The 23,334-nt window shown below is 29.6% G+C and overlaps 1 protein-coding gene across 3 annotated transcripts in view; it reads left to right on the forward strand.

The window, feature by feature from the left end:
* LOC141344741 (transcription factor E2-alpha-like) overlaps positions 1-23,334 on the forward strand; it is a 50,939-nt gene that overhangs the window by 15,884 nt on the left and 11,721 nt on the right. For 2 of the 3 annotated variants that reach the window (XM_073849636.1, XM_073849634.1), the window contains exons 4-16: positions 3,878-3,948; positions 6,023-6,083; positions 8,128-8,159; positions 8,248-8,356; positions 10,418-10,476; positions 14,986-15,079; positions 16,042-16,142; positions 17,895-18,039; positions 18,148-18,206; positions 19,828-19,906; positions 20,024-20,100; positions 21,143-21,298; positions 22,245-22,353. In XM_073849636.1, coding sequence (XP_073705737.1) covers positions 3,878-3,948; positions 6,023-6,083; positions 8,128-8,159; positions 8,248-8,356; positions 10,418-10,476; positions 14,986-15,079; positions 16,042-16,142; positions 17,895-18,039; positions 18,148-18,206; positions 19,828-19,906; positions 20,024-20,100; positions 21,143-21,298; positions 22,245-22,353 — 1,152 coding nt within the window. The remainder of the gene's footprint in view (positions 1-3,877; positions 3,949-6,022; positions 6,084-8,127; positions 8,160-8,247; positions 8,357-10,417; positions 10,477-14,985; positions 15,080-16,041; positions 16,143-17,894; positions 18,040-18,147; positions 18,207-19,827; positions 19,907-20,023; positions 20,101-21,142; positions 21,299-22,244; positions 22,354-23,334) is intronic. The other variant, XM_073849635.1, reaches the window with a different exon arrangement.

A 23,334-nucleotide genomic window follows, 5' to 3' on the forward strand; every position in this document is an offset into this window, starting at 1 on the left:
CCTCCTGTTGTTTCTCGCGCTGTATTTCACAGTATTAGCTGTCTTTCATCTCTGTCTTTCTTTCCCACCCGCCACGGATCGCTTTAAATACCAGTCTCACTTCCCCGTTCCAGTATCACAAATGACCATGGAAATATAACTTGCTGCTCCTCAGAAATTACTCTTTTTTTTCAAGGCCTCTTGCTAAACCTCACCTAAAACTAGTGAGCTACCTCTCCTTTCACTGCCTACACAGACAGCATCCTATTTAGGGATTGCACAATATACTGGATTGAATAGTGAACATTTTGTTTATTTTGTAGCAGTGGTTGCATCAGTCATCATGCATTGACTTCTAATAAAATAACACATTGCATTCAGTTAATATGGGACACACACGTGACTCTGGACCACAAAACCAGTCATAATCTGAATAAATAAGCTTTCCATTGATATATGGTTTGTTGGGATAGGATAATATTTGGCTGAGATGCAACTATTTGAACATCTGGAATCTGAGGGTGCACAAAAATTTAAATATTGAGAAAATCACCTTTAAAGTTGTCCAAATTAAGTTCTTAGTAATGCATATTACTAATCAAAAATTAAGTTTTAATGCACAATAGGAAATTTATAAAATATCTACATGGAACATGATCTTTATTTAATATCCTAATGATTTTTGGCATAAAATTTACAATCTATAATGATTTGTCACACATACACACCAATGGTAATATTTTAAAAAATATATAGAGAGAGAGTGAGAGAATTTTTTTTTGTTGCATATCTCATACTGAAAATAGGGGGAAGGAATTTTTTTTTAGATCACAGTTCACAGTTAATATTGGAAAATTGAGCCAAAAATTGCCAAAAAAATGATATTTAACTGGCCATTTTTGTTTCGATTACCTTAACCGTCATCAAGAATTCACTTGTTGTTGATCTAATAATTACACTTAATTAAATCTTTATTTATTTTGTAGCATATCAATTAATATTAGAAGTATATTAGCCAATATTTATATTTAACTGTGCATTTTTACATTTTGAATAACATATGCGGCAAAAATAAAAAGTACGTTCATTACTAAAGTTTTAGATTGATCACGGTAAATGTTGGATCTGTATTAGCCAATATTGATATTTAATTGCCTATTTGTATGTTTTGTAGCATATCACTCAATATAAGATGTACATTAGCCAATATTAATATTTAACTGCACATTTGTACAATAATTTAATAATGCACTTTGTTGCATATCTGTTAATATCGGATGCATATTATCCAATATTCATTTTTAAATGCATATTTTTATATTTGAATTCCAGTAATCAAAATCAAAGCCATCAAGCATTGACTTAAACAAAAATTATATTAAGTGCACTATTCAATTATTTTTATTTTGTCTTTTTTTTTTTTAGCAGATTTCCAAATAATTATCTACCTTTTTTATATATTCATACTAATTTATAATGTTGCATTTAAAACTGTATTTTTTTATTTTCTGTGTTTTGTACCATTTAATTTATTTATTTATTTTTGAATGAAATATACATAAACACAATTTTTCATTCAGTCGATGCAGTCTCAGTAGGTTTCGCAGCTGAATCTTCGAACGCCTCGATCCTCAGGTTCGGCCACAGGAAGTCCAGTCATTGTTAAAACCGGCGTTCGTAATGAACTTTCCGTCCTCATTGTGTGCAGCGAGCAGCTCGTCTCGGCAGTGCTTGAATAATTCTTCCTGTTTTGCTGGTTCTGCTCGGCCGGTGGTGTGTGCATTCGGCAGCGTGCGCTGCTGCGAGGTCCCTTGTCGTTTTATTGAATTTGCTGACACAAGCCTGCGACGACCCCCCCGTCCGCGGATCGCGTTTGTCACGCCAATGGCTCTCGAGTCGTAATTCACTCGTCCGCTGTACTTCTGTTCCGCTCCGTCGCCGGCGCTGTCATGATCGCCCCCCTTCCCCCCTTTTTAATTAGACAACAAAACAAAAATTATGAATATTCATAAGCAGAGACCTCATTAATATGCACAATTATGCAAATCAGCGCACAATTAAGCTGCTTCTCTCCAGAGATGCTCGCGAGTGTTAAGGGGGAGACGGTTTTCGGGAAATTTCTGCACCGCCAATCTTTAAAATTCTTCCGTTCGGCGAGTTTCCAGCCTTTGTGCTTTTGGTCGCTGACATTGGTGGTTTCAAAACCTTTGAGGTTTGGTTGACATGTCAGATCACACATCAGCTGGTGAAGATGGCAGATACAGACACGCAGAACAAAAAAGCAGTTTCGACCATCGAGCTTCGGTCGGGTCATTACCTGACCTGATAATGCTGATAATGCAAACGCAGAATGTGAGAATGATTTAACAAAGCAAATCTGTTGTGTCTGAACTACTTTGTGTGAAAGAGGCTTAAGAAACTAGTCTCCTCAGCCTGAAATCAGCCTAAGGATACATGGCTTTGTTAAGACCTATTAGTCTACTAGTCGAACATGCAAACCGATGACGAGTCAGTCTTTAATTTTCTGAAAATAAAATGATTGTTTGTGTTTTGTATTGTGCATTGATGTTATTTGTAGTATATATTATACTTAATTTGATTTTTTTTTGTAGAAAAGAAAAAAGGAAATTAATACTTTTTTTTCATTGAGGCGGCATTCAGTTGATCAAAAGTGACAGTAAAGACATTTATAATGTTACAAAAGATTTCTATTTCATATAAATGCTGTTTTTTTTTGCATTCTATTCATTTGTAAAATCCTGAAAGATCAAATGTATCACAGTTTCCACAAAACTATTGGGCAGTACAACTGTTTTCAACATTGATAATTATCAGAAATGTTTCTTGAGCAGCAAATCAGCATATTAGAATGATTTCTGAAGGATCATGTGACACTGAAGACTGGAGTAATGATGCTGAAAATTCAGCTTTGATTCCTGAAATAAATTACATTTAAACATATATTCACTTAGAAAACAGCTATTTTAAATTAAAATGATATTTCTGAATTTTACTGTTTTTACTTTATTTCTGAACAAATAAATGTAGACCTGATGAGCAGAAGAGTCTTCTTCTAAAAACATAATTCTTGTTTTTGAACGTTAGTGTAGATAAAATGTCAAATTCATAATTTTCAGTTTTTAGCCAACATATCTAGTTCTAAGTATTGATAATATTTGTCTTGTTCAAGTTTGGATTACCACAGACTAGTCAATTTTTTTGTATTTCGCAAGCAAATTTTATTTTCTATCTGTTTTTTGAAAATAAAATGGTTATGTCTTTTCTGCTCTGCATTGATACTATTGTAGTATATACTATACTACTACTACCACTAGATTTTTTTAAAGAAAGAAGGAAATTCATTTTTTTTTCTGTCCATCAAGGATGCATTCAGTTGATCAAATGTGACAGTAAAGACATTTAGAATTTTACAAAAGATTTCTATTTCATATAAATGTTGTTCATTTGAAATTTCTATTTATCTGTGAATCCTGAAAGATCAAATGTATCACATGTTCCACAAAAATCTGTTTTTAACATTGATAATAATCAGAAATGTTTCTTGAGCTCAAATCAGCATATCAGAATGATTTCTGAAGGATCATGTGACACTGAAGACGAGTAATAATGCTGAAAATGCAGCTTCGATCACAGAAATAAATTACATTTTAACAAATATTCACATAGAATACTATTTTTTGAATTCTAAAAATATTTCAGAATTTTTCCTGTATTTCTGAACAAATAAATGCAGCCTTGATGAGCAGAAAAGTCTTTTTTCAAAAATTCATATTTTTGAACATTGCTGTAGAAAAAGCCAAAATTCAAAATATTTGGTTTTCAGCGAAAAAGAGCATATCTAGTTCTAATTATTAATCCATTTTTGTCTGTTTTTCAGGTTTAGATGAAAGAAGTGGCTCCGGCTCTTGGGCTTCAGGAGAAGCGAACAGTCCCTCATTCGGTGCACGGGTATGAAAACACACATACATTCACTCTCCATCGCATCAAACCATCAGTGCGTGACTAGTAATCTACAATAAAGAGCTGAAATTAGTGAAGTTGTGCTTGTGAGTGAACACAGAGCGTCTCTGGTATATGCTCATGCTTTGCTGTTCCAATCAGACCTTAATCCCTAAAGGAAACAAACCCGACTGGAGCAGATATCTAGTCCACTTAAGGATGTCTCTTATTTTGACTTGTGAGGGTTTGTTTAAAGCCGACCGGCGTGTATTTGTAGATGGGAAGGTCAGCAGACGCGTGTTTGTAGGTCAGTCGATCAGTGGGTGAGATTAGCCGGCCATTGTTAGAGATCCTCGTGTTTACCTGGCCTGTCTAGCGCTGATCTCTCACCTGTCGGGGTTCATGAATGTTACACGCATCACGTGTGTGAATAATGTGTCCTGTTCTGTCTGTGTCCTATTTTGCTCATTCGGTCTCATTCGGTTTTCTATTTTAGTTAAGGTTTCAACATTTTTCATCACCATTTCTCTCTGATCTTCAGTATTAAACAGTATTATTGCAGATTTTATACTTTATATTACTGTATATATTCAGTTTAGTAAATTTAACTACACATTTAACAATATGTGACCCTGGAAACCAGTCTTTAAGTAGCATAGGGATATTTGTTGCAATAGCCAACAGTGCATAATATGGGTCAGATTTATCAATTTTTCTTTTATGCCACAATCATTAGGATATTAAGTAAACATCATGTTCCATGAAGATAATTTGTAAACCTACTACCATAAATATCAAAACTTACATTTTGATTAGTAATATGCATTGCTACAAACTTTATTTGGACTTCAACTGCAAAGGCGATTTTCTGAATATTTCGATTTTTCAATTAAATGGATCTCGATCAAATAGACAGAGTAAGTCTCCCTTTCAGAAAATGGACCCTTATGACTGGTTTTGTGGTCCAGGGTTACATGTATATCTAAATAAGTATATATTTAAAATATTTTAATGTAAATGGCAATTTAAAAATAATAATAATTTAATTGTTTACATTTTTTGTTTAAAGATCATGTTCCATGGAGATATTTTGTAAACTTACTACCGTAAATACATCAAAACTTAAGTTTTGATTAGTAATATGCATCGCTACAAACTTCATTTGGACAACTTCAAAGGCAGGAGTTTAGATTTTTCAATTAAATAGATCTCCATCAAATAGACAAAGTAAGTCTCCGTTTCAAGAAATGTACCCTTATGAGTGATTTTGTGGTCCAGGGTCACATATATGTCTAAGTATATTTTTTAAAAATATTTTAAATTAAATAGCTTTTTTTTTTTTTAAAGTTTGTATTTATTTAAAATAAAATGTAAATTTTATTTATTTAAATTATAGTTTATATTTGTATGTTAATTATATATTATTTATATCTGGGTCAAAGACGAAAAAGGGTTAAGCATTAAAACAATAATTGTAACACTGCTTTAAATTGTTGTTTTTTCCCCCTAAAAAATATTTAAGTTTTCTGTTTTATTTAATTGCATTTTTGTTTTTGTTTTTCGGGGCAAAAAATAAATATCATACATTTTTCCCTAATTTACAGAAGACTGCCACTGAAATGTCATGTAAATCACAATAACATTTCATATGCTCTCCTAATCGTTTATATATTTTGATATGACTTTAAGTCAGGATAAGCATGTTGTTTGAAGTTTTGAATGAACATTGTTTACACTAAATAACAATGTAACATTATTTCAACTAAATTTTGACATTTTATTCTACAGAAACTTATTTGAAACCTTAAAAGTAGACACGTTACTTACATCTAATGTGTTTCTATGGACATAAAATCACTTGTAAATTTCGTTTGACTCCCATTTTTAAATGTAAATCTAATTAATTTATATTACATACTCCAAAAAAATAAATAAATATAGGTTGTTGTTTTTTAAAGTTCAGAATGTTAATTTTAGTCATGTGAAGTAATTTTTTTGTTGATATTTCATTATATAACCTCAGTGCTGCTGATCATGACCTTTTGTGTATTTTTGTGTATTTTTGTGTGTTTTTGTGTGTTAGCTGTATGGAGATGGTCCTCACTACCCTGAACACGATGGCATGTACAACTTAGAGATTGATGGTAAGTTGTAAAACTAAATGTTTAGAATGTTTATCATCAAAATTTCACGTTACTTTTGATACCAGCTTATTTAATTTAGCCTATTATGAAGTGGTTTTTCTTCATTTTTGAATATGCTCTCATAGATAAGGTGCAGATTCTTTGTTGTTCGTTAGTGAAAAAAATATACATCAAGTCCGACCTCATTTCCGCTGTAGATCATCCTCTGAAGTAAAACCACAGGCGTGCACACAAACCCATGTCCTGAGCAGGTTTAGGTCACGCTGGGATTTCCCTCGCAGGACGTGGAGGGGGGTTAATCCATGCGCCTAACCGGCCCTCTCTAGGCTTTAAAGCAGGGTGGGGGTTGCTTTTGAACTAATTACCACTTAGGCATTTATAATGGGCTGATTTGTTGTTTGTGCCCAGTCTTAAAGCTATAAACGGCGCACCTCAGCCAGTCGAGGTCACATGCAGACAGATGGAGTCCGGCAACCCTCAGCCCAACATTATCAGTCAATGAATAAATCACAAACCACACTCCCCTACAACTCAACACTCTCCTTCATATTTAATGTTGTGTGAGTTTACTAGTACCTCAGTTATATTGCTAACAAACACAACAAATTACAAAAACCAAAAAACATTAACAAAATTATATAAGTATCTCAATGGTAAGACTATATAATAAGGTTCATGAGTATTTTGAAGGGTTAGCATTGTAGAGTGTTACCATATATATATGTATATATATATAAATAATATGAAATATAAAGTTTATTTGCACAATAAAAAACATTATTTTTGAAATTGTTTAAATCTGTCTGTCTATCTTATTTATCTATCTTATCTATCTTAATTTAAGTTAAATAGAAATGTAAAAAAATATAATTATATATTTTTTCTATTTCATTTAATTATTTTTATCATTGAGACAGTAATATTTATTTATTTTTTATCATTAAGCTTTTTATCATTTTTATTATTTTTTTATCATCGAGACGCTAATACAATTTTGTTAATATTTTATTTAATGTTTTTTAATTTTAGGTGAAGATTTGCCACTTTTGTTGCATTTTTGTCATTTGTATTATTTTTATTTCATTTTTATTAATTACTATTTATAATTTTACACATCTTTTATAGCTTTTTTTAATCTATTATCATTATTTTCAATTTAAGGTGAATATTTGCCACTTAATTTTACACGTCTTTCTAGCTTTTATTTTTATCTATCATTTTTAATTTAAGGTGTAGATTTGCCGCGTTTTTGTCACTTTTATTTTCATTAATTACTATTTATATTTTTACACATCTTTATAACTTTTATTTTAATCTATTAACATTATTTTTAATTTAAGGTTAAGATTTGCCACTTTTGTTGTGTTTTTGTCATTTTAATTTTTTTATTATTAATTTAAAAAAAAATTACACATCTAAATAGCTTTTTTTTTGTCTGTTATCATTTTTATGTAATTTTGATTTTAATTATTTTAGGTTTTTTTGTCTGTTTTTACTTTAATTTTTATTGTGGTTTTGGTTTTATTTAATTATAACCCAGATGTATATATGTATGTATATTTATTTACTTATTCATTCATTCATTCATGTGTATTTATGTATATATTTATTTTATTCAGATTTGAATATAATTAAATTAAAATCTCAATTTAATTCCAGTAAATCCTATTAGTAAACTTGAAAGGTTTTAATGATTAATATTAAAATTAGTTTACTAGTACCTAGTTATATAGCTCAGCTCTGTTACTTAAAGTCAACATGAAATCAAACTAGTCTAACGTTATTCAATCAGTTTTAGATGGATAAAATCCGTTTCTTACCTTTTCTCATCAACAATCATGTTTCGCTCTGTTTTGAGTCTCATTACGGAGTATAAACGGGTTGCAAACGCTTGTTCAATGCATTTCCAGATTTCTCAGCAGCACAAAAATGTAAACAACAACAGAAATTAATTTCAGATTCTCTGAAGGCCTAGTCTCTGGTAATCCAAGTGTAATACTTGATCTGTTTGGCTGAATCTAAGAGTTTCTGGTGTCTTTTGCAGGGAAATCTGAAAGAGGATACCCCGTTTCACAGGTAATGAACTGTTTTGAAGTAGTTGACTAGTTTTAAGTGTTATCCTGCTGTCTGTTATCACTCAACTTTCTCTTTTTTTTGTGTTTAGCAGCAGCTCTTGCCCGCTGATATAAACGATGGTCTTTCTCCTCCGGGAATGAAAGTCCCTTCTCAGTTCTACAGTCCTCACCGCCGGAGGGTCGCCGACTCCAGCATAGGTGAGATATGAGCATTTCAACCTCACGGCTATGGGTTTGACTGATATGTCAGCTTGTGATAGGTATATAATTCTAATTGTATAGCTGCACCTTTTCATTCATTGTAGCCAAGAACAGTCCACTTAGTATATCATAGTAGGCATCTCTTCCTGTCTATGATAAATAGTTGGCTGCTTATTATCACATAATAAACCCTTGTTGTTCCGCTTTTTATATGTGACCCTGGACCGCAAAACCAGTCATAAGGGTCAATATTTTGAAACTGAGATTTATACATCATCTGAAAGATTTTTTTAGTTTTTTAGTATAGGACAGTATTTAACTGGATGTAATAATTTGAAAGTCTGCAATCTGAGGGTGCAAAAAAATCTAAATATTGAGAAAATCGCCTTTAAAGTTGTCCAATTGAATTCTTGGCAATGCATATTACTATTAAAAAATGAAGTTTTGATATATTTACAGTAGGAAATTTGCAAAATGTTGTTGTGTAATGTCATATTAGACTAAATATTACTATTATTGTTATTAATAATAATACTAATATTGTTTTCCTTTTCTGTTCAGTAGTTCTGCTGTGTTTTTAATTTTTAATATTTATTTTCTTATTTTTTTACGTTTTAAAGTAGTTTCAGTACTTCGTTAAACAGAACGAAAAATTTTAATTTACTAAAATAAAAAAGTATATTCGTGTTTTAATTTAATTTGTCTTTTATATTTTTAGTCTTTTCCTATAATTGTTTTCTGTTCTGTTTGTCATTTTTTTTTAATTTATCTATTTGTTTTAAGTTTAATTTCAGTTTTAGATTAGTTTCAGTACTTTAAAAAAAAATTTAAATGGACTACAATTAAAGCATATTCGTGTTTTAATTTAATTTATGTCTTTTATATTTTTAGTAATTTGAATAATTATTGTTTTCTGTTCTCTGTCATTTTTTTTTTTTTTTTTTTTTTTTCAAGTTTTAATAATTTCAGTTTTAGATTAGTTTCAGTACTTCGTTAAACTGAATGAAAAATGAAAATTGACAAGTATATTTGTGTTTTAATTTTAGGTCTATTGTTTTCATTTTTCTGTTTGGTGTTTGTCCTTTTTATTTGTTTTAAATTTTATTAATTTCAGTTTAAGATTAGTTTTAGTACTTCATTAAACTGAATGAAAAATGAAAATTTATTTAAAAAAACTATTTGTTTTAATTTATGTCCTTTTATATTTTTAGTAATTTTAATAATTGTTTTCGTTTTCTGTTTGTCATTTTTATTTGTTTATTTGTTTTGAGTTTAGATTAGTTTCAGTACTTTGTTAAACTGAATGAAAAATGATAATTGACTAAGAAAAACTATTTGTGTTTTAATTTAATTTATGACTTGAAAATTTTTAGTAATTTTAATAATTATTGTTTTCGGTTTTCTGTTCTGTGTTTGTCCTAAGTTTTATTAAATTAAATTTTAGATTAGTTTTGGTTCTTTCATCTTTTGGTTAAAACCGAAAAATGTGACTTAAAAAGAACAAGTATCTAAGTGTTTTTATTTTATTCAATATATTTTAATATTTTTAGTAATTATTTTGTAATAGTTATTAAATATATTTTAACTAAAATAGGATATATTATCCTGTGCTATAAAATGCAAAAAAAAAAATTTACTCAAATACAATACTGATGTTTACTTGATTTATTCATTTTCAAATAGTAGTCCTTTTTAACAAAAATATATGCTTTGCTGTTTCAGTGTCTCGAATGGTTTCACGGTGAATGAACCAAGCTGTTCTGAGAAGCTGAAACATTGCATCATAACCTTAAATGTCCTAAATATCATTAAAAACTCTATTACACTTGGCCCTAGTGATCAGCACGGTGTGTCATATGTTCAAGGGTTTATTTTGTGATATTTCCCCTCATGCATGATGGCTTTGTGGGTTCATGACGACAGAGTTTCTCATGAAAATGTGTGGTTTTTGAAAAGCATGAGGTGTCTACGTTTGCATGAGCTGGTCTATCATGCCGACCGATCACCTTTGGGAGGCTTTACGGTCTGGACGGTTTACTAATAATGTTTTCCTTTCAGATCCACTGCCCAAGAAGATCCGCAAGGTTCCTTCTGGCCTGCCGTCGTCCGTGTCTTCGGTGAGTGTTGACGTGCCCTCATTAGTGTCTGAGCCCAGATTATCATGCTACGCACTGTCAGCCTGACCCAAAACACACACACACACATACACATACACACTTCCTGCAGGGCTCATGTCACATACTACATGCATACTATAGTGTGCATAAATTATCTTTCTCTTTTCTGGGTGCGTTTGCTGTGTATGCAGCCGTGCATTCATGCTCGCATGCGCATGCAGTCAAAACACCCTCCCTTGCAAATCTCTGCATGGACAAAGCGCTCATCTACTAATACCCACGAGGCCTTGGAGGGTTGCCGTGGGCAACGGTGCATGTTCTACTTCCTGTGCCTTTTCCTGTTTGTAGCAGGGCTGCTAAGGCCATTCATTGCTCCTTGTTTTCAATGCAGAGCCAAATGACGATAAATACAATTTGCATTACTGTATGAGAACCAACTAAAAAAGTGAGGTTTTAATTCTTGAGTCTTCATAGGCCATGTTCTCACTGCTTTAAATTAGTGCAATATTATAAAAAAAATATAATTATTGAATATAATATAAAAGTACCGATGAATAAAATCATAGTGTGCAATTGTACATGTTTTATTGATATTTTAAATCTTTTTTTAATTTAATTTTTATTTTATTTTCAAATTTAGTAATTTTATTTTACGGTTTAATTTTTTAGGCTTTTTTTAATTATTAAATATTTTTTTAACAAATTAAATAATATACTAAACAGGTTTATTAATTTTTTCATTTCAGTTTTATTTTAGTGCTTCAAGCTAATAAAAAGCCGATAGATAGAATCACATTAAACGACATCTGTAATAACAATCTTATACCAATTATTCATTTAAGGCATGATTATATATAATGTAATGTGCAATAATATGTACTCTGGCTATCTGAGATGATCGTCTGTGTCTAACCGAACGATTAAAGCAATAGTTTACTTAAAAAGAGAATTGCGTCATCATTTATTCACCATCATCATATTGTTCCAAACCTGAATGACTTTCTTTCTTCCATGGAACATAAACAAAGGTATTCTGTATAATTTCCAGGTTGCTCTTGGCTCAACACACCCAAACTATTAGTCCGTCAAAATATAAACGCCTTGACAGCTTCTGCCCACCGGAATGATTTTACTGTTAAGAACAGCAGATCAGAAGCATTTATACAGATAGAAAACCGAAGAGTGTGAAAGAAGATGGGTTATTAGCCAACTAAAAGTAAAACCATTAAAGAAAAAAACATTTTCATTACTTGACATTTAGTAAAAGTAAAATAATGTATTATTAAAAAATATATAAAATAAAATACATTTTAATTTGCTTTAGCTTGAAGCACTAAAATAAATTAATAAATATGTATAATATATGAATGCATACATATAATATATAAATACATGCATACATACATATATTATGTATATAATCATGATTAATCATTGCCCAGCATTACAACTTTTTTTTTAAGTTACAAATTCAGTAAATTTTGGTTTTTGAGGTTTTATTTTTTATGTATATTTAATATTTTTTATTTATATATTATGCATATTTATTAATTTATTTTTATTTATTAAAAAAATAAGTACATGATAATTTTGCTTTAAAACGTGAATATTAGTGTACAAAAATAAAATGACAATTTGTAACTAAAAAAAAAAAAATATTAACAGAAACCTGTAAAAAAAAAAAAATAAACCCCCTAAAATTGTCAAAAATAAAATTACTAAATTTGTACTTTTATTTAATTTAGTACTTTTTTGTAAATTTTAGGGGTTTTATTTTTTAGGTTTTTAATATTCCAGATGTTTTTTTTTTATATTGTTTTCTTTTTTTATTTTAGTTGGAAATTTAGTACTTTTTTTCTTGTCAATTTTAGGGGTTTTAGGTTTTTGTTAATATTTTTTTCTTTTTTCTTTTAGTTGCAAAATAAGTCATTTTATGTCAATTTTAGGAGGTTTATTTTTATTTATTTTTTGTTTATAAAGGTTTTAATATTTTAGATCCTTTTTTATATTGTTTTCTTTTTTATTTTAGTTACAAGTTTAGTCATTTTATTTTTGTCAATTTTAGGACTTTATTTTTTTAATACACATTTAATATTTGTTTTATTTATATTATACAGATTTATTTTTTCATTTTAGTTTTATTTTAGTGCTTCAAACTAAACAAATGAAAATTATAATGTATGTTTTTTATATTTTAATATAGTTTTTTTATTTTAGTTACAAATTTAGTCGTTTGTAAATTTTAGGGGTTTTATTTAGTTTTTTAATATGCATTTGATATTTTTATAGATATGGATTTATTAATTTTAATAGTATTTTTTAATTGCAATTTATTAATATTTTTAATATTTTGTTTTTATTTTTAATATATTTTATATATTTATTCATCTGCAACTATCCTTCAAACCACTAGGTTTTGCCTGCAAAATGTTTTTATTATTTAAAATATATAAAAGACAGTGATCATACTAAATTCTTATAACAGTACAAGTCAGAATAAGGATGTTGTTTCATGTAAACATGCATTCTATGTGTATAAAATGGCTTTTGTGAGTTTAATTTGATAAACCCCTGAGTTAAATCAGTATTTACCTGTTTAAACTGAACACAATTCTCCATTTCTAACATTGCTCTTATTGTCTCTGAGGTTCTCTAATAGTCCCTCTATTTTTACTCTCCCTGTCCTCATCTATTTCTCTTTCCTTTCATTTTTCCTGCTCGTTCTCTCTGCGTGTCTCCAGCTGTCTGTGGTGTTGGCCGCTCTCCAGGAATGGGCAGATGGCTCTGTAATTGGGAATGCATCTCTCTCTCTCTTTATTTCTTTCTTGTGTTCATGCATCTCCTTCGTTCTCTCGTCTTCTATTTCGTGTCGTTTATTTACGCACATTTCACGTGCTTCTTTTCTTTGTATTTCTCCATCATTGACATCGGATCGCTGGAGCGTCGCTTGTTTTTGACCCCTTTGTTGTGTTTAATTGGCTTGTAATTTGGTCGCATGTTCATTATATTAACACCTTTTCATGGCTAGACAGGCGTGCATTGTTGTTTCTTTTGTTTTAGCCAATAACAAAGTATACAGTGTTTTCACGTCATGCCTTTGTGTGTGAAAACTAAAAAACTCAATGGTGGATCGCCTAAAAAAGGTTGCTAGAGAATGCAACAAAATGCTAGTTGACTAATGACTTAATCTCGTATTAAATGTATATGTGAAATAGTGTTTATGCATAATTTATTTTCTTATTATAAATTAATATTAAATTTATTGAAATGTATTAATTTAATAAGAAAAATGGTAACATTTAATTTCCCAGTTTATTAAAAATATTTATTAAATACAAATAAATAAATTTTACATAAAAAATATTTTAATATGTATTTAAAAAATAGAAATAAAATGGCAATTTTTGTAACATATTTTCTTTTACGTTTATATTGACTAAAGTTAAATAGAAATTAGTATTAAGTATTTTTATATTTGTTTGTTATTGATTGTTTTCTTTTTTATTTTAGTTACACATTTAGTAATTATGTAAATTTCAGGGGTTTTATTAGATTTTTTTTAATATACATTTAATATTTTTTATTTATAGTATATGGATTTATTTTTTTCAGTTTTGTTTTAGTGCTTCAAGCTAAAGCAAATTAAAATATTTTATTTTATGTATTTTTCAATAATTACTTTTTTTCCTAATCTATTTCAGGTCAAGTAACACAAATGGTTTATTTATTTATTTATTTATTTATTTTTAAATACAATTTTACTATATTTAAGTTGCTAATTTAATAAAAAGATAGATAAAATAAATATATATTAATATTATATGTATCTTTTTTTATTGGAAAGAAAATGTTAATATTTATTAAAAAAAACACCATTACCATTTTCATTTGATATAGTATAATAAAAAACAAGAAAAAAATAATAATTCCCTACTTATTTATTAAATACAATTTTTTAAAAATTAATTAAAATGGTCAAATTATATGTATATGTGTAAGTTTCTAATAATTATTTATTTATTAAATAAAATGTTACCATATTTATTTTTTTAATTGGAAATAAAATGTTAACACATTTAAAAAAAAAAAAGATATATATTGACTAATGTTAAATGGAAATTAAAATATGGAAATTAAATGGCATACAGACGAATATTTAATAAAATAATAAAATAATTTAAATGTTTATAAAATATTTATTTAAACAGATTATAAATATGTAAATGGCTAAATTTATTGTAACTCGCCATTGAAGGGTCGAGTTATTTTGGTCGCTGCTTGCGGTTCCTGCTGTCTGCTTCATGTTGTGGTCGTCGGTGTGCCTTTATTTTGGACTTTCCCTTTAGTCAGGGTTCATTTTTCTGATGAATGTTTCCTAATTTATTGCACATGCACACATACTGCGGCTAAAGCAGAACCGCGTCTTCTGGACGATCACATGACTTTCGTGGGCTCAGCATCACATTCCCATGACCTAAAATCCTTGCTTTGGTTTGTTGTGTCTGGCAGGCTTATCCCGGTTCCACCGGTGAGGACTATAACCAGGACGGCACCGGATACCCCGGATCCAAAGCTGGAAACCTTTATCCATCTTTTTGGCCGGGTATGTTCACAAAAGATGGGTGGTTTCCATCTAAAGCCCTGTCTCTGAGTGATGTCAAGAACATGAGATATTTTGGTGATATTTGTAATGTTATAAAATCTTATTAATCTTGCATTATCTCTTTTTTTGCGTCAAAAATGCAATTTAAAAAATATATATTTTATTGCATTTTTGTAATGTATTTTGCATAAACATAAAAGCATACGTTTTGCATTTCATATTATCTTAATTTAGTGTTTTTTTTTTTTAATGTATTGATTTTTCCTACCAATATTCACCCTGTTTTTTAATATACATTTATATTATACAGATTTATTTATTTTTTTCATTTCAGTTTTATTTTAGTGCTTCAAGCTAAAGCAAATTAAAAATATTTTATTTGATTATTTTTTTTATATATTTTTTTTTTACTTAATGTCTATTTTGTCAAGTAACATGTTTTTTTCTTTTGCTTTGGTTTTAGTTAACTGATATTTATTTTGCATAAACAAATGCATTAAAAATTTAGCATTTCATATTTATCTTAATTTAGTGAAAAGATTTTTTTATCTATTAAATTTTTTTACCAATATCTTCACCCTATTTTTAATATACATTTATATTAAACAGATTTATTTTTTTAATTTCAGCTTTTATTTTTTATTAATTTAAGTAACATGTTTTTTCTTTTGCTTCGGTTTTAGTTAACTAATAATGTGTATTTTGCATAAACATAAAAAATGCATTAAAAATATTGCATTTCATATTATCTTAATTTAGTGAAAAGATTTTTTTATTTTTTTAGTATTATTATAATTATTATTATTATTATTATTAATAATATTTTTAACACTCAGAATGGACTTTGCAATCATGCATATATGGTCCAGACTGTGTCTTTCAATTCATATTAGACCAAATACTTAAATATTAAATTAGATATACAATATAGTAATATATATGGTGTTGTTTTGTTTTTTCAGATGGTCTTCCGGATCATTGGGGACAGTCTGGTTATTCTCCTGTCATGAGTAACTCTCCTCACATCGGTCAGCCGGCTCCGTTCACCTCCATAAACCCACAGGTGAGCTCTACATCCATTTATAACATTTATATTCAGTTCATTTTTAAGTATTGTACCTAGGTCTGAAAATTAGCTGATGATAAATTGTCTTAGAAATGATTGCAATTATGATGATTTATTGTCTGTTTTAGAACTTTGGCGATTATGATGATTAATTGTCGTACTTTTTTTTTGTGCTTCATTTATTAAATGTCACAAAGGACTATGATTAACGAAATCCTGCGGTTGTCACTTGCAGTATAAGATTAATACACTGAACACTTTGAAATATTAATTTATTATTTTATTATTTTTAAAATAAAAAAGACTGTCTTTATTTAAAAAAATGTTTAAAAATAAATAAATTGGTTATTTATTAAAAAATGTTTAAATATAAAAATGTGTCAATTCTTAAAAATATTAATGACTAAATGTAAAGTATTGTCATTTGTTAGCTCTTCTCAGTCTTAGTTATGAAACAAATAATATATAAATATTTATAATTAGTTTTAATATACATTATGTTAAAATATAAATAGTAAATTTTTTAAAATGTAATTTAAATATAAAAATGGCTAAATTAAGTTTTGTCATATATACAATTATTTAATATTTAATATATATATATATTTTTTAATATAAATAATACATTTATTTTTAAATATATAAATGGCTAAATGTACAGTATTGTGCATTTTTATTATTTTAAAAATGAGTTATGTATTTATTAAAAAATATACATTTTTATATAAATATATAAAATGGTATATATCTAAAAATATAAATGGCTAAATGTATAGTATTGTCATTTGTCTTAGGTATTTTGTTATGGAAAAAATAATATATAAATTTATAATTTGTTTTAATATAAATTTTAGTTTGACTAAAATTTACAGTTTTAAAAATGGAATTTAAATATGAAAATGGCTTAATTTAGTTGTCATAACAACTCAGGTCACTCAATTATTTATAATAAAAATATTATGAATATATAAAAATTTATAATTAGTTTTAATATAAATTTTAGTTTGATTATTGATTTTACATTTTTAAAAAATATTATTTAAATATAAAAATGGCTACATTTAGTTTTAACTCCTCAGGTCACTCGCCACTGTCATGTGTCAAAGTTATTTATTTATAATCAATATTTCAATATATAAATATTTATAAATTGCATTTTATAAATTCTACACACACACACACACACACACACACACACACACACACACACACACACACACACACACACACACACACACATATATATATATATAAATATAAATATAATTTTTTTTTTACATAAGTGGCGATGTTTGTGTATGTGTATATATGTATATATGTGTGTGTGTATATATATATGTATGTGTGTGTATATATATGTATGTATATACACACACACACACACACACACACACACACACACACACACACATATATATATACACACACACACACACATACATATACATACATATATATACGAACATGCACGCATTTGGTTGGAGGTCAGAAATGTTTGGTTCAAAAATAGGTCCTGATGACCTCATCTAGATATTTTTTTCCCCTTTCTGTTGAGCCAGAGACCACAGAAAAAATGCATTTAATTACCGCAGACCTTCATGTGGAAAAGCAATCGAGCATTCCTCATGTTGAACCTGCTCTCTTTCAGCGTCTCGGTTCCTTGTTGGCCACAGCAGAGCTGAAGGATAGATACCGTAACATGTTTGCCACGTGCTCTTCAATAATTACATGTCTGTGTTTCGCCCGCAGAAGCGGCAGCCTTTGCCCCTGTCGCCACAGAACTACCCTCTGCACGGGAGCGAGGTCAGCATACCCTCCAGCTTCCACCCGGCCTCCGCTGGATACGGCGTTCCCAACCACACACCACCCATCAGCAGCTCCGATGGCATCATGGGTAAGACTCTCCACCCTGACCTGACCACAAACCAGAGAACAGCGCTCTCATTTCAGTCTGAGTCACTCGCTTTCACCTGTAAACATGAGCTTCTTTCTCTGTTAACAGTTAGCAGAGCTGGAAATGCAGGCAGCTCCGGCGCCGAAATCGGGAAAGCTCTCGCTTCGGTGAGTAAATCTGTCATTTACAGTTTAAGGCAAAACACTGCAGGTGAATGGGGTAAAAAAAAAAAAAAACTAATAGTTATCACCATACTTACTCAGTTGATTGATTACTTTGATAATTGCAAACATTTTTTGTATTAGAAGTTTTTTTAAATGTTAAGTTTAAATATGCAAATGAGACATTATTAATGAAATTCTAGTACAAAAATCTAAACCCTGGATGAAGTCCGTTTCAATAGTCTTGTTTAATTTTTTTTAGAGTCAAAAGTTTTTAGAGAGGGAATTTTGGTTCTCATTTTGTCACGCAATAATTTAGGGAAAAAAAACTATTTAGGACAGACAGAAAACTTCTTTTTTTTTTACAGTTTTGGGGGGAATATAATGTGTAAAATCAAGCAAATCATATATGAACAAATCCCTCTGTAAAAACCTTCAGAATATAGACAGGAGTAAAAATGTAAAGTTTAGTGTGTGTAAGTGCTCAAGTGGAGAAAAATATATTATTTATTTATTTGCTCAGAAAAACAAAAATGCAATTAAACTAAACGGAAAACTAAAAAAAAAAATATATTTATATATTTTTTTTTTGGAAAAACAACTATTTAAAACAGTGTTACACTTGTTGTTTTTATGCTTAAATACCTTTTTCGTCTTTGACCCTTATAAAGAAAGTCAGAAATTAAGAATTGCTTTTTTTTGTTAACAACTGTGTATTTTAATTGCAATGCCACACAGGATGTGGAATGACAGGAAGAGGAATTTCCTTAATTTGTAATTTTGTGGCTAAACATAATTGCATAAATTAACTAGTTTGATTATTGCAGTTTTTTTTTTTTTTTTTTTTAAGAAATTGTACATTTTTAATCAAATTTGAAATATTGACTTGGCAACTAACTATTTTCTTTTCTTCTTTTTTTTTACATTTGTTTCAGTTATTTTATTTCTGTTAAATTATTTTTTTTATTAAATACTTTATTTTTTATTTTTATATTTTCTCAGCTGATGAGATTTCTTTAAATTTAGTCCAAACTATTAATGGCATAAAACAAATTTTAATTTAATTGCTACTCAACACCACTAAATGTTCACCACATTGTTTTGAGAAATGACATTATTTGTATTGTTTGTATATTATATTACGGATTTATACATGGAGGTATGGTTTGTTAGGATAGGACAATATTTGGCTGAGATGCAACTATTTGAAAATCTGCAAACTGAGGGTGCAAAAAAATCTGAATATTGAGAAAATCACCTTTAAAGTTGTTTAAATGAAGTTCTTAGCAATGCATATTACTAATCAAATTAATTTTTGATATATTTATGGTGGGAAATTTAGAAAGTATCTTAATGGAACATGATCTTTACTGAATATCGTAATGATTTTTGGCATAAAACAAAAATGTATAATTGTGACCCATTCAATGTATTGTTGACTATTGCTACAAATATACCTTTTGTCTTCCAAGGTCACATATTGCATTATATTATATTAGGAAATATACTGTATATAAATTAAATGCAAGTTTTTTTTTTAAATATATTAAAGTATAAAATATAATTAGTGATATTACCCCATGCTCAACCCTATACTTAATATTGTCTCTTGTGCTTTTTTTTTTAGATATATCCCTCTGACAATAATGGCAACAGCTTCTCCTCGAGCTCATCCACCCCTGTGGGCTCTCCTTCAAATGTTGCTGGTGGGTTTCCTGAAGGTTCTTGTCTTTGTAAACGGCTCTGTAGTGCCATCTGCTGTGTGATACTGGCAGCACTGATTGATCTGATGTCTGTATTGACATCTGTGTTTGTGTTTCCAGCTTCTGCATCTCAGTGGCCCAAAGGCTCCACTCAGCCTGCGCCATCTCCCAGTTTTGAGCCCGGACTACAGGCACTGGTACGTTCCTCTGCGTCACCATAGAGCAAATTTAGAAAGAAATATAAATTTAGAGTAATATAGCTAATTAGTTGATAAAAATGCATTTTACATAGGCATACTTAAAGGATTAGTTCACTTCCAGAACAAATATTTACAGATAATGTACTCACCCCCTTTTTTCATGCAAGATGTTCATGTCTTTCTTTCTTCAGTTGTAAAGAAATGTTTTTTTTTTTTTTTTTTTTTTTTTTTTTAGGAAAACATTTCAGGATTTCTCTCCATATAGTGGACTTCTATGGTGCCCCCGAGTTTGAACTTCCAAAATACAGTTTAAATGCAGCTTCAAAGGGCTCTAAACAATCTCAGCCAAAGAAGAAATGTCTTATCTAGCGAAACAATTGCTTATTTTCAAAACAAATTGACAATTTATATACTTTTTAACCTCAAATGCTCATCTTGTCTAATCTCTGCAGTGCACATGTGTTGTCTGTGTGATCTGGGTCAATACAGTTAGTTGAAGACGAAAAAAAAAATTTCCGAGTTTTTTCGACATATCCTAACTTTAGATTAGACTTGGATTACACAGACTACACATGCACATCGCAGAGACGAGCCAAGACGAGCATTTGAGGTTTAAAAAATATATAAATTGTCAGTTTGTTTCGAAAATAACAAATCGCTTTGCTCGATAACACCCTTTTCCTCGGCTGGGATCGTTTAGAGCCCTTTGAAGCTGCATTTAAACTGCATTTTGGAAGTTCAAACTCGGGGGCACCATAGAAGTCCACTATATGGAGAGAAATCCTGAAATGTTTTCCTCAAAAAACTTAACTTCTTTGTGACTGAAGAAAGAAAGACATTTAATATCTTGGATGGCAAGGGAGTACATTATCTGTAAATTTTTGTTCTGGAAGTGAACTAATCCTTTAACTTTTTGTCCTCTATTATCTTTGTTAGACTCACAGAAATAACATCTTCATCGCCAATATCAGTTCATACTGTCTAATTGTGCATTTGATAAAATTTTGACTGACTGCTGGAGTAATTATTTTTTTTGCAGAATAAGCTGGATGACCGTCTGGGTGAAGCGCTGCATGTGTTGAGGAATCATGCGGTGGGAACAGACATGCACAGTTTACTGAGCGCTCATCCTGGTGCAGCGGCTCTGGGCTCCATCAGTCAGGCCTTCGGGCTCGCCAGCCGTCTGCCGGGTCTGGTAAGTGTGAACGTGGCCAACGTTTAACCCTATGATATCTTAATTTTTTCCCAAATTTCATTTAATGGTTACATTTTCGTAATCAAAGCATGTTTAATTGAAGAACTCTTGAAACTTACACTTACCTAAACTTACATAAAATGTAACAATTTATTAAAAGTTTTCCAAAACATGACATTTTAATGTAATGGAATTGTTGAAATTTAATTTTATTTTTCAAGATTAATTAACTATGTAGAAAACTGTTTAATTAATCTTGAAAAATAAAATAAAATTTAAACAATTCCATTCTTTTCAACATGCATTTACGGTTTAAAAATTGTACTCTGTAACTAAAATCTGATTTATTTCTGTGATCAAAGCTGAATTTTTTTTAGCATCATTACTGCAGTATTTATTGTCATTCTAATATGCTGATTTATTATCAGTGCTGGAAACCGATGTGTTGCTTAATATTTTTTTTGGACCTGTTCCTTTTTTCAGGATTTAACTTTTTTTTTTTTAAATACATCAAAAAGAACAGCATTTATTTAAAATAGAAATCATTTCTAACAATCTACACTACTGTTCAAAAGTTTGGGGTCAGTACATTTTTATTTGTTCTTTTTTTTTTTTTTTTTTTAAAGAAATTTTTACTTTTATTCAGCAAGGATGTTTTAAATTGACAAAAAAAGTGATAGCAAAGACTTATAAGATTTACATTTTTAATAAATGCTGTTCTTTTTAACTTTTTATTTATCAAAGAATCCTAAAAAAAGTATCATAGGTTACAAAAAAAACTGTTGCCAAGGCAGGAATAATGGCTAATGAAAATTCAGCTTTGCATCACAGAAAAAAAATATTTAAGACTTTTGAGTTTCAGTGTGCATCCGATGATAGTTTTGTCAAATGAAATGGCAGCATGTCAAATCGGCATGTATTAACCATCTCCTGTTTTTTCCTATAGATGTCAAATCACAGTGATGATGCAGGTTTACCACAGTCCAGTGTGCTGCTGCAGGGACACCACGCCCCCCATCAGGCCCCACCCACTTCTCAGTCCGACGTCTTTACCAGTCAGTGCTACTCTTTATGACATTATATTGGTTGAGATTCATAAATGATATGCTTTGTGCAGGTATTTTAGCAGATGAGCATGCAAAATGGTTTAGTATTGTGTGTTTTTCAGTGCAAAGTTCATGGGTTCGATTTGCATTGAATGCATGAAATGGATAAAATGCGTATCTTGAATGCAATGCAAATCGCTTTTGAGAAAAGCATATGCCACCGTTCTGGCCACATACACAGTGCAGCTAAATTTGGTTGTCAGTTCATCTTTTCTCCTTAACATTGCAGCAATATACAAGTCTAATTTTAACATTTAAAAATCTAACTTGAAAAAGCGGCACGCTATCGAGGTACCTGCCGCCCCACAAACCTTAATTTAATACAGAATTATTTTAAGACAATACACCACAAGCAAAATTGCACTTGTTAGTTTTGAGATTTTGTGCCATTTAGCTTTTCATAACATGTTTCAGAGACCTAAAATACACATTTAAGTGTTTATATTATTAAACTTTTATACACTTGCACCTTTATATTTTAATTACAACACATACCTTTAATAGTTTTTTCTCCACTTCAGCAGCACTTACATACACCAAAACTTAGGTTTTTATTCCTCTCTATATTCTGAAGGACTTTACAGAAGGGTTTGTTCATATATCATTCACAATGATTTATGTAGCATGTTATTCATAAAAACATGGCAAAAATGAACTTCTTTAAAAACAAGGAGTTTTTTTCCTCCACTTCAGTAACACTTACATACACCAAAACTTAGGTTTTTATTCCTCTCTATATTCTGAAGGATTTTACTGAAGGGTTTGTTCAAATATCATTCACAATGATTGTTTGTAGCATTTTATTCCTAAAAACATGGTGAAAATGCATATCCTTAAAAACTAGGAGTTTTTTCCTCCGCTTCAGTAATGCTTACACCAAAACTTAGGGGTTTATTCATCTCTATTTTCTAAAGGATTTTACTGAAGGGT

Source organism: Garra rufa, chromosome 10 (assembly GCF_049309525.1).
Source record: "Garra rufa chromosome 10, GarRuf1.0, whole genome shotgun sequence".
Classification (NCBI taxonomy): domain Eukaryota; kingdom Metazoa; phylum Chordata; class Actinopteri; order Cypriniformes; family Cyprinidae; genus Garra; species Garra rufa.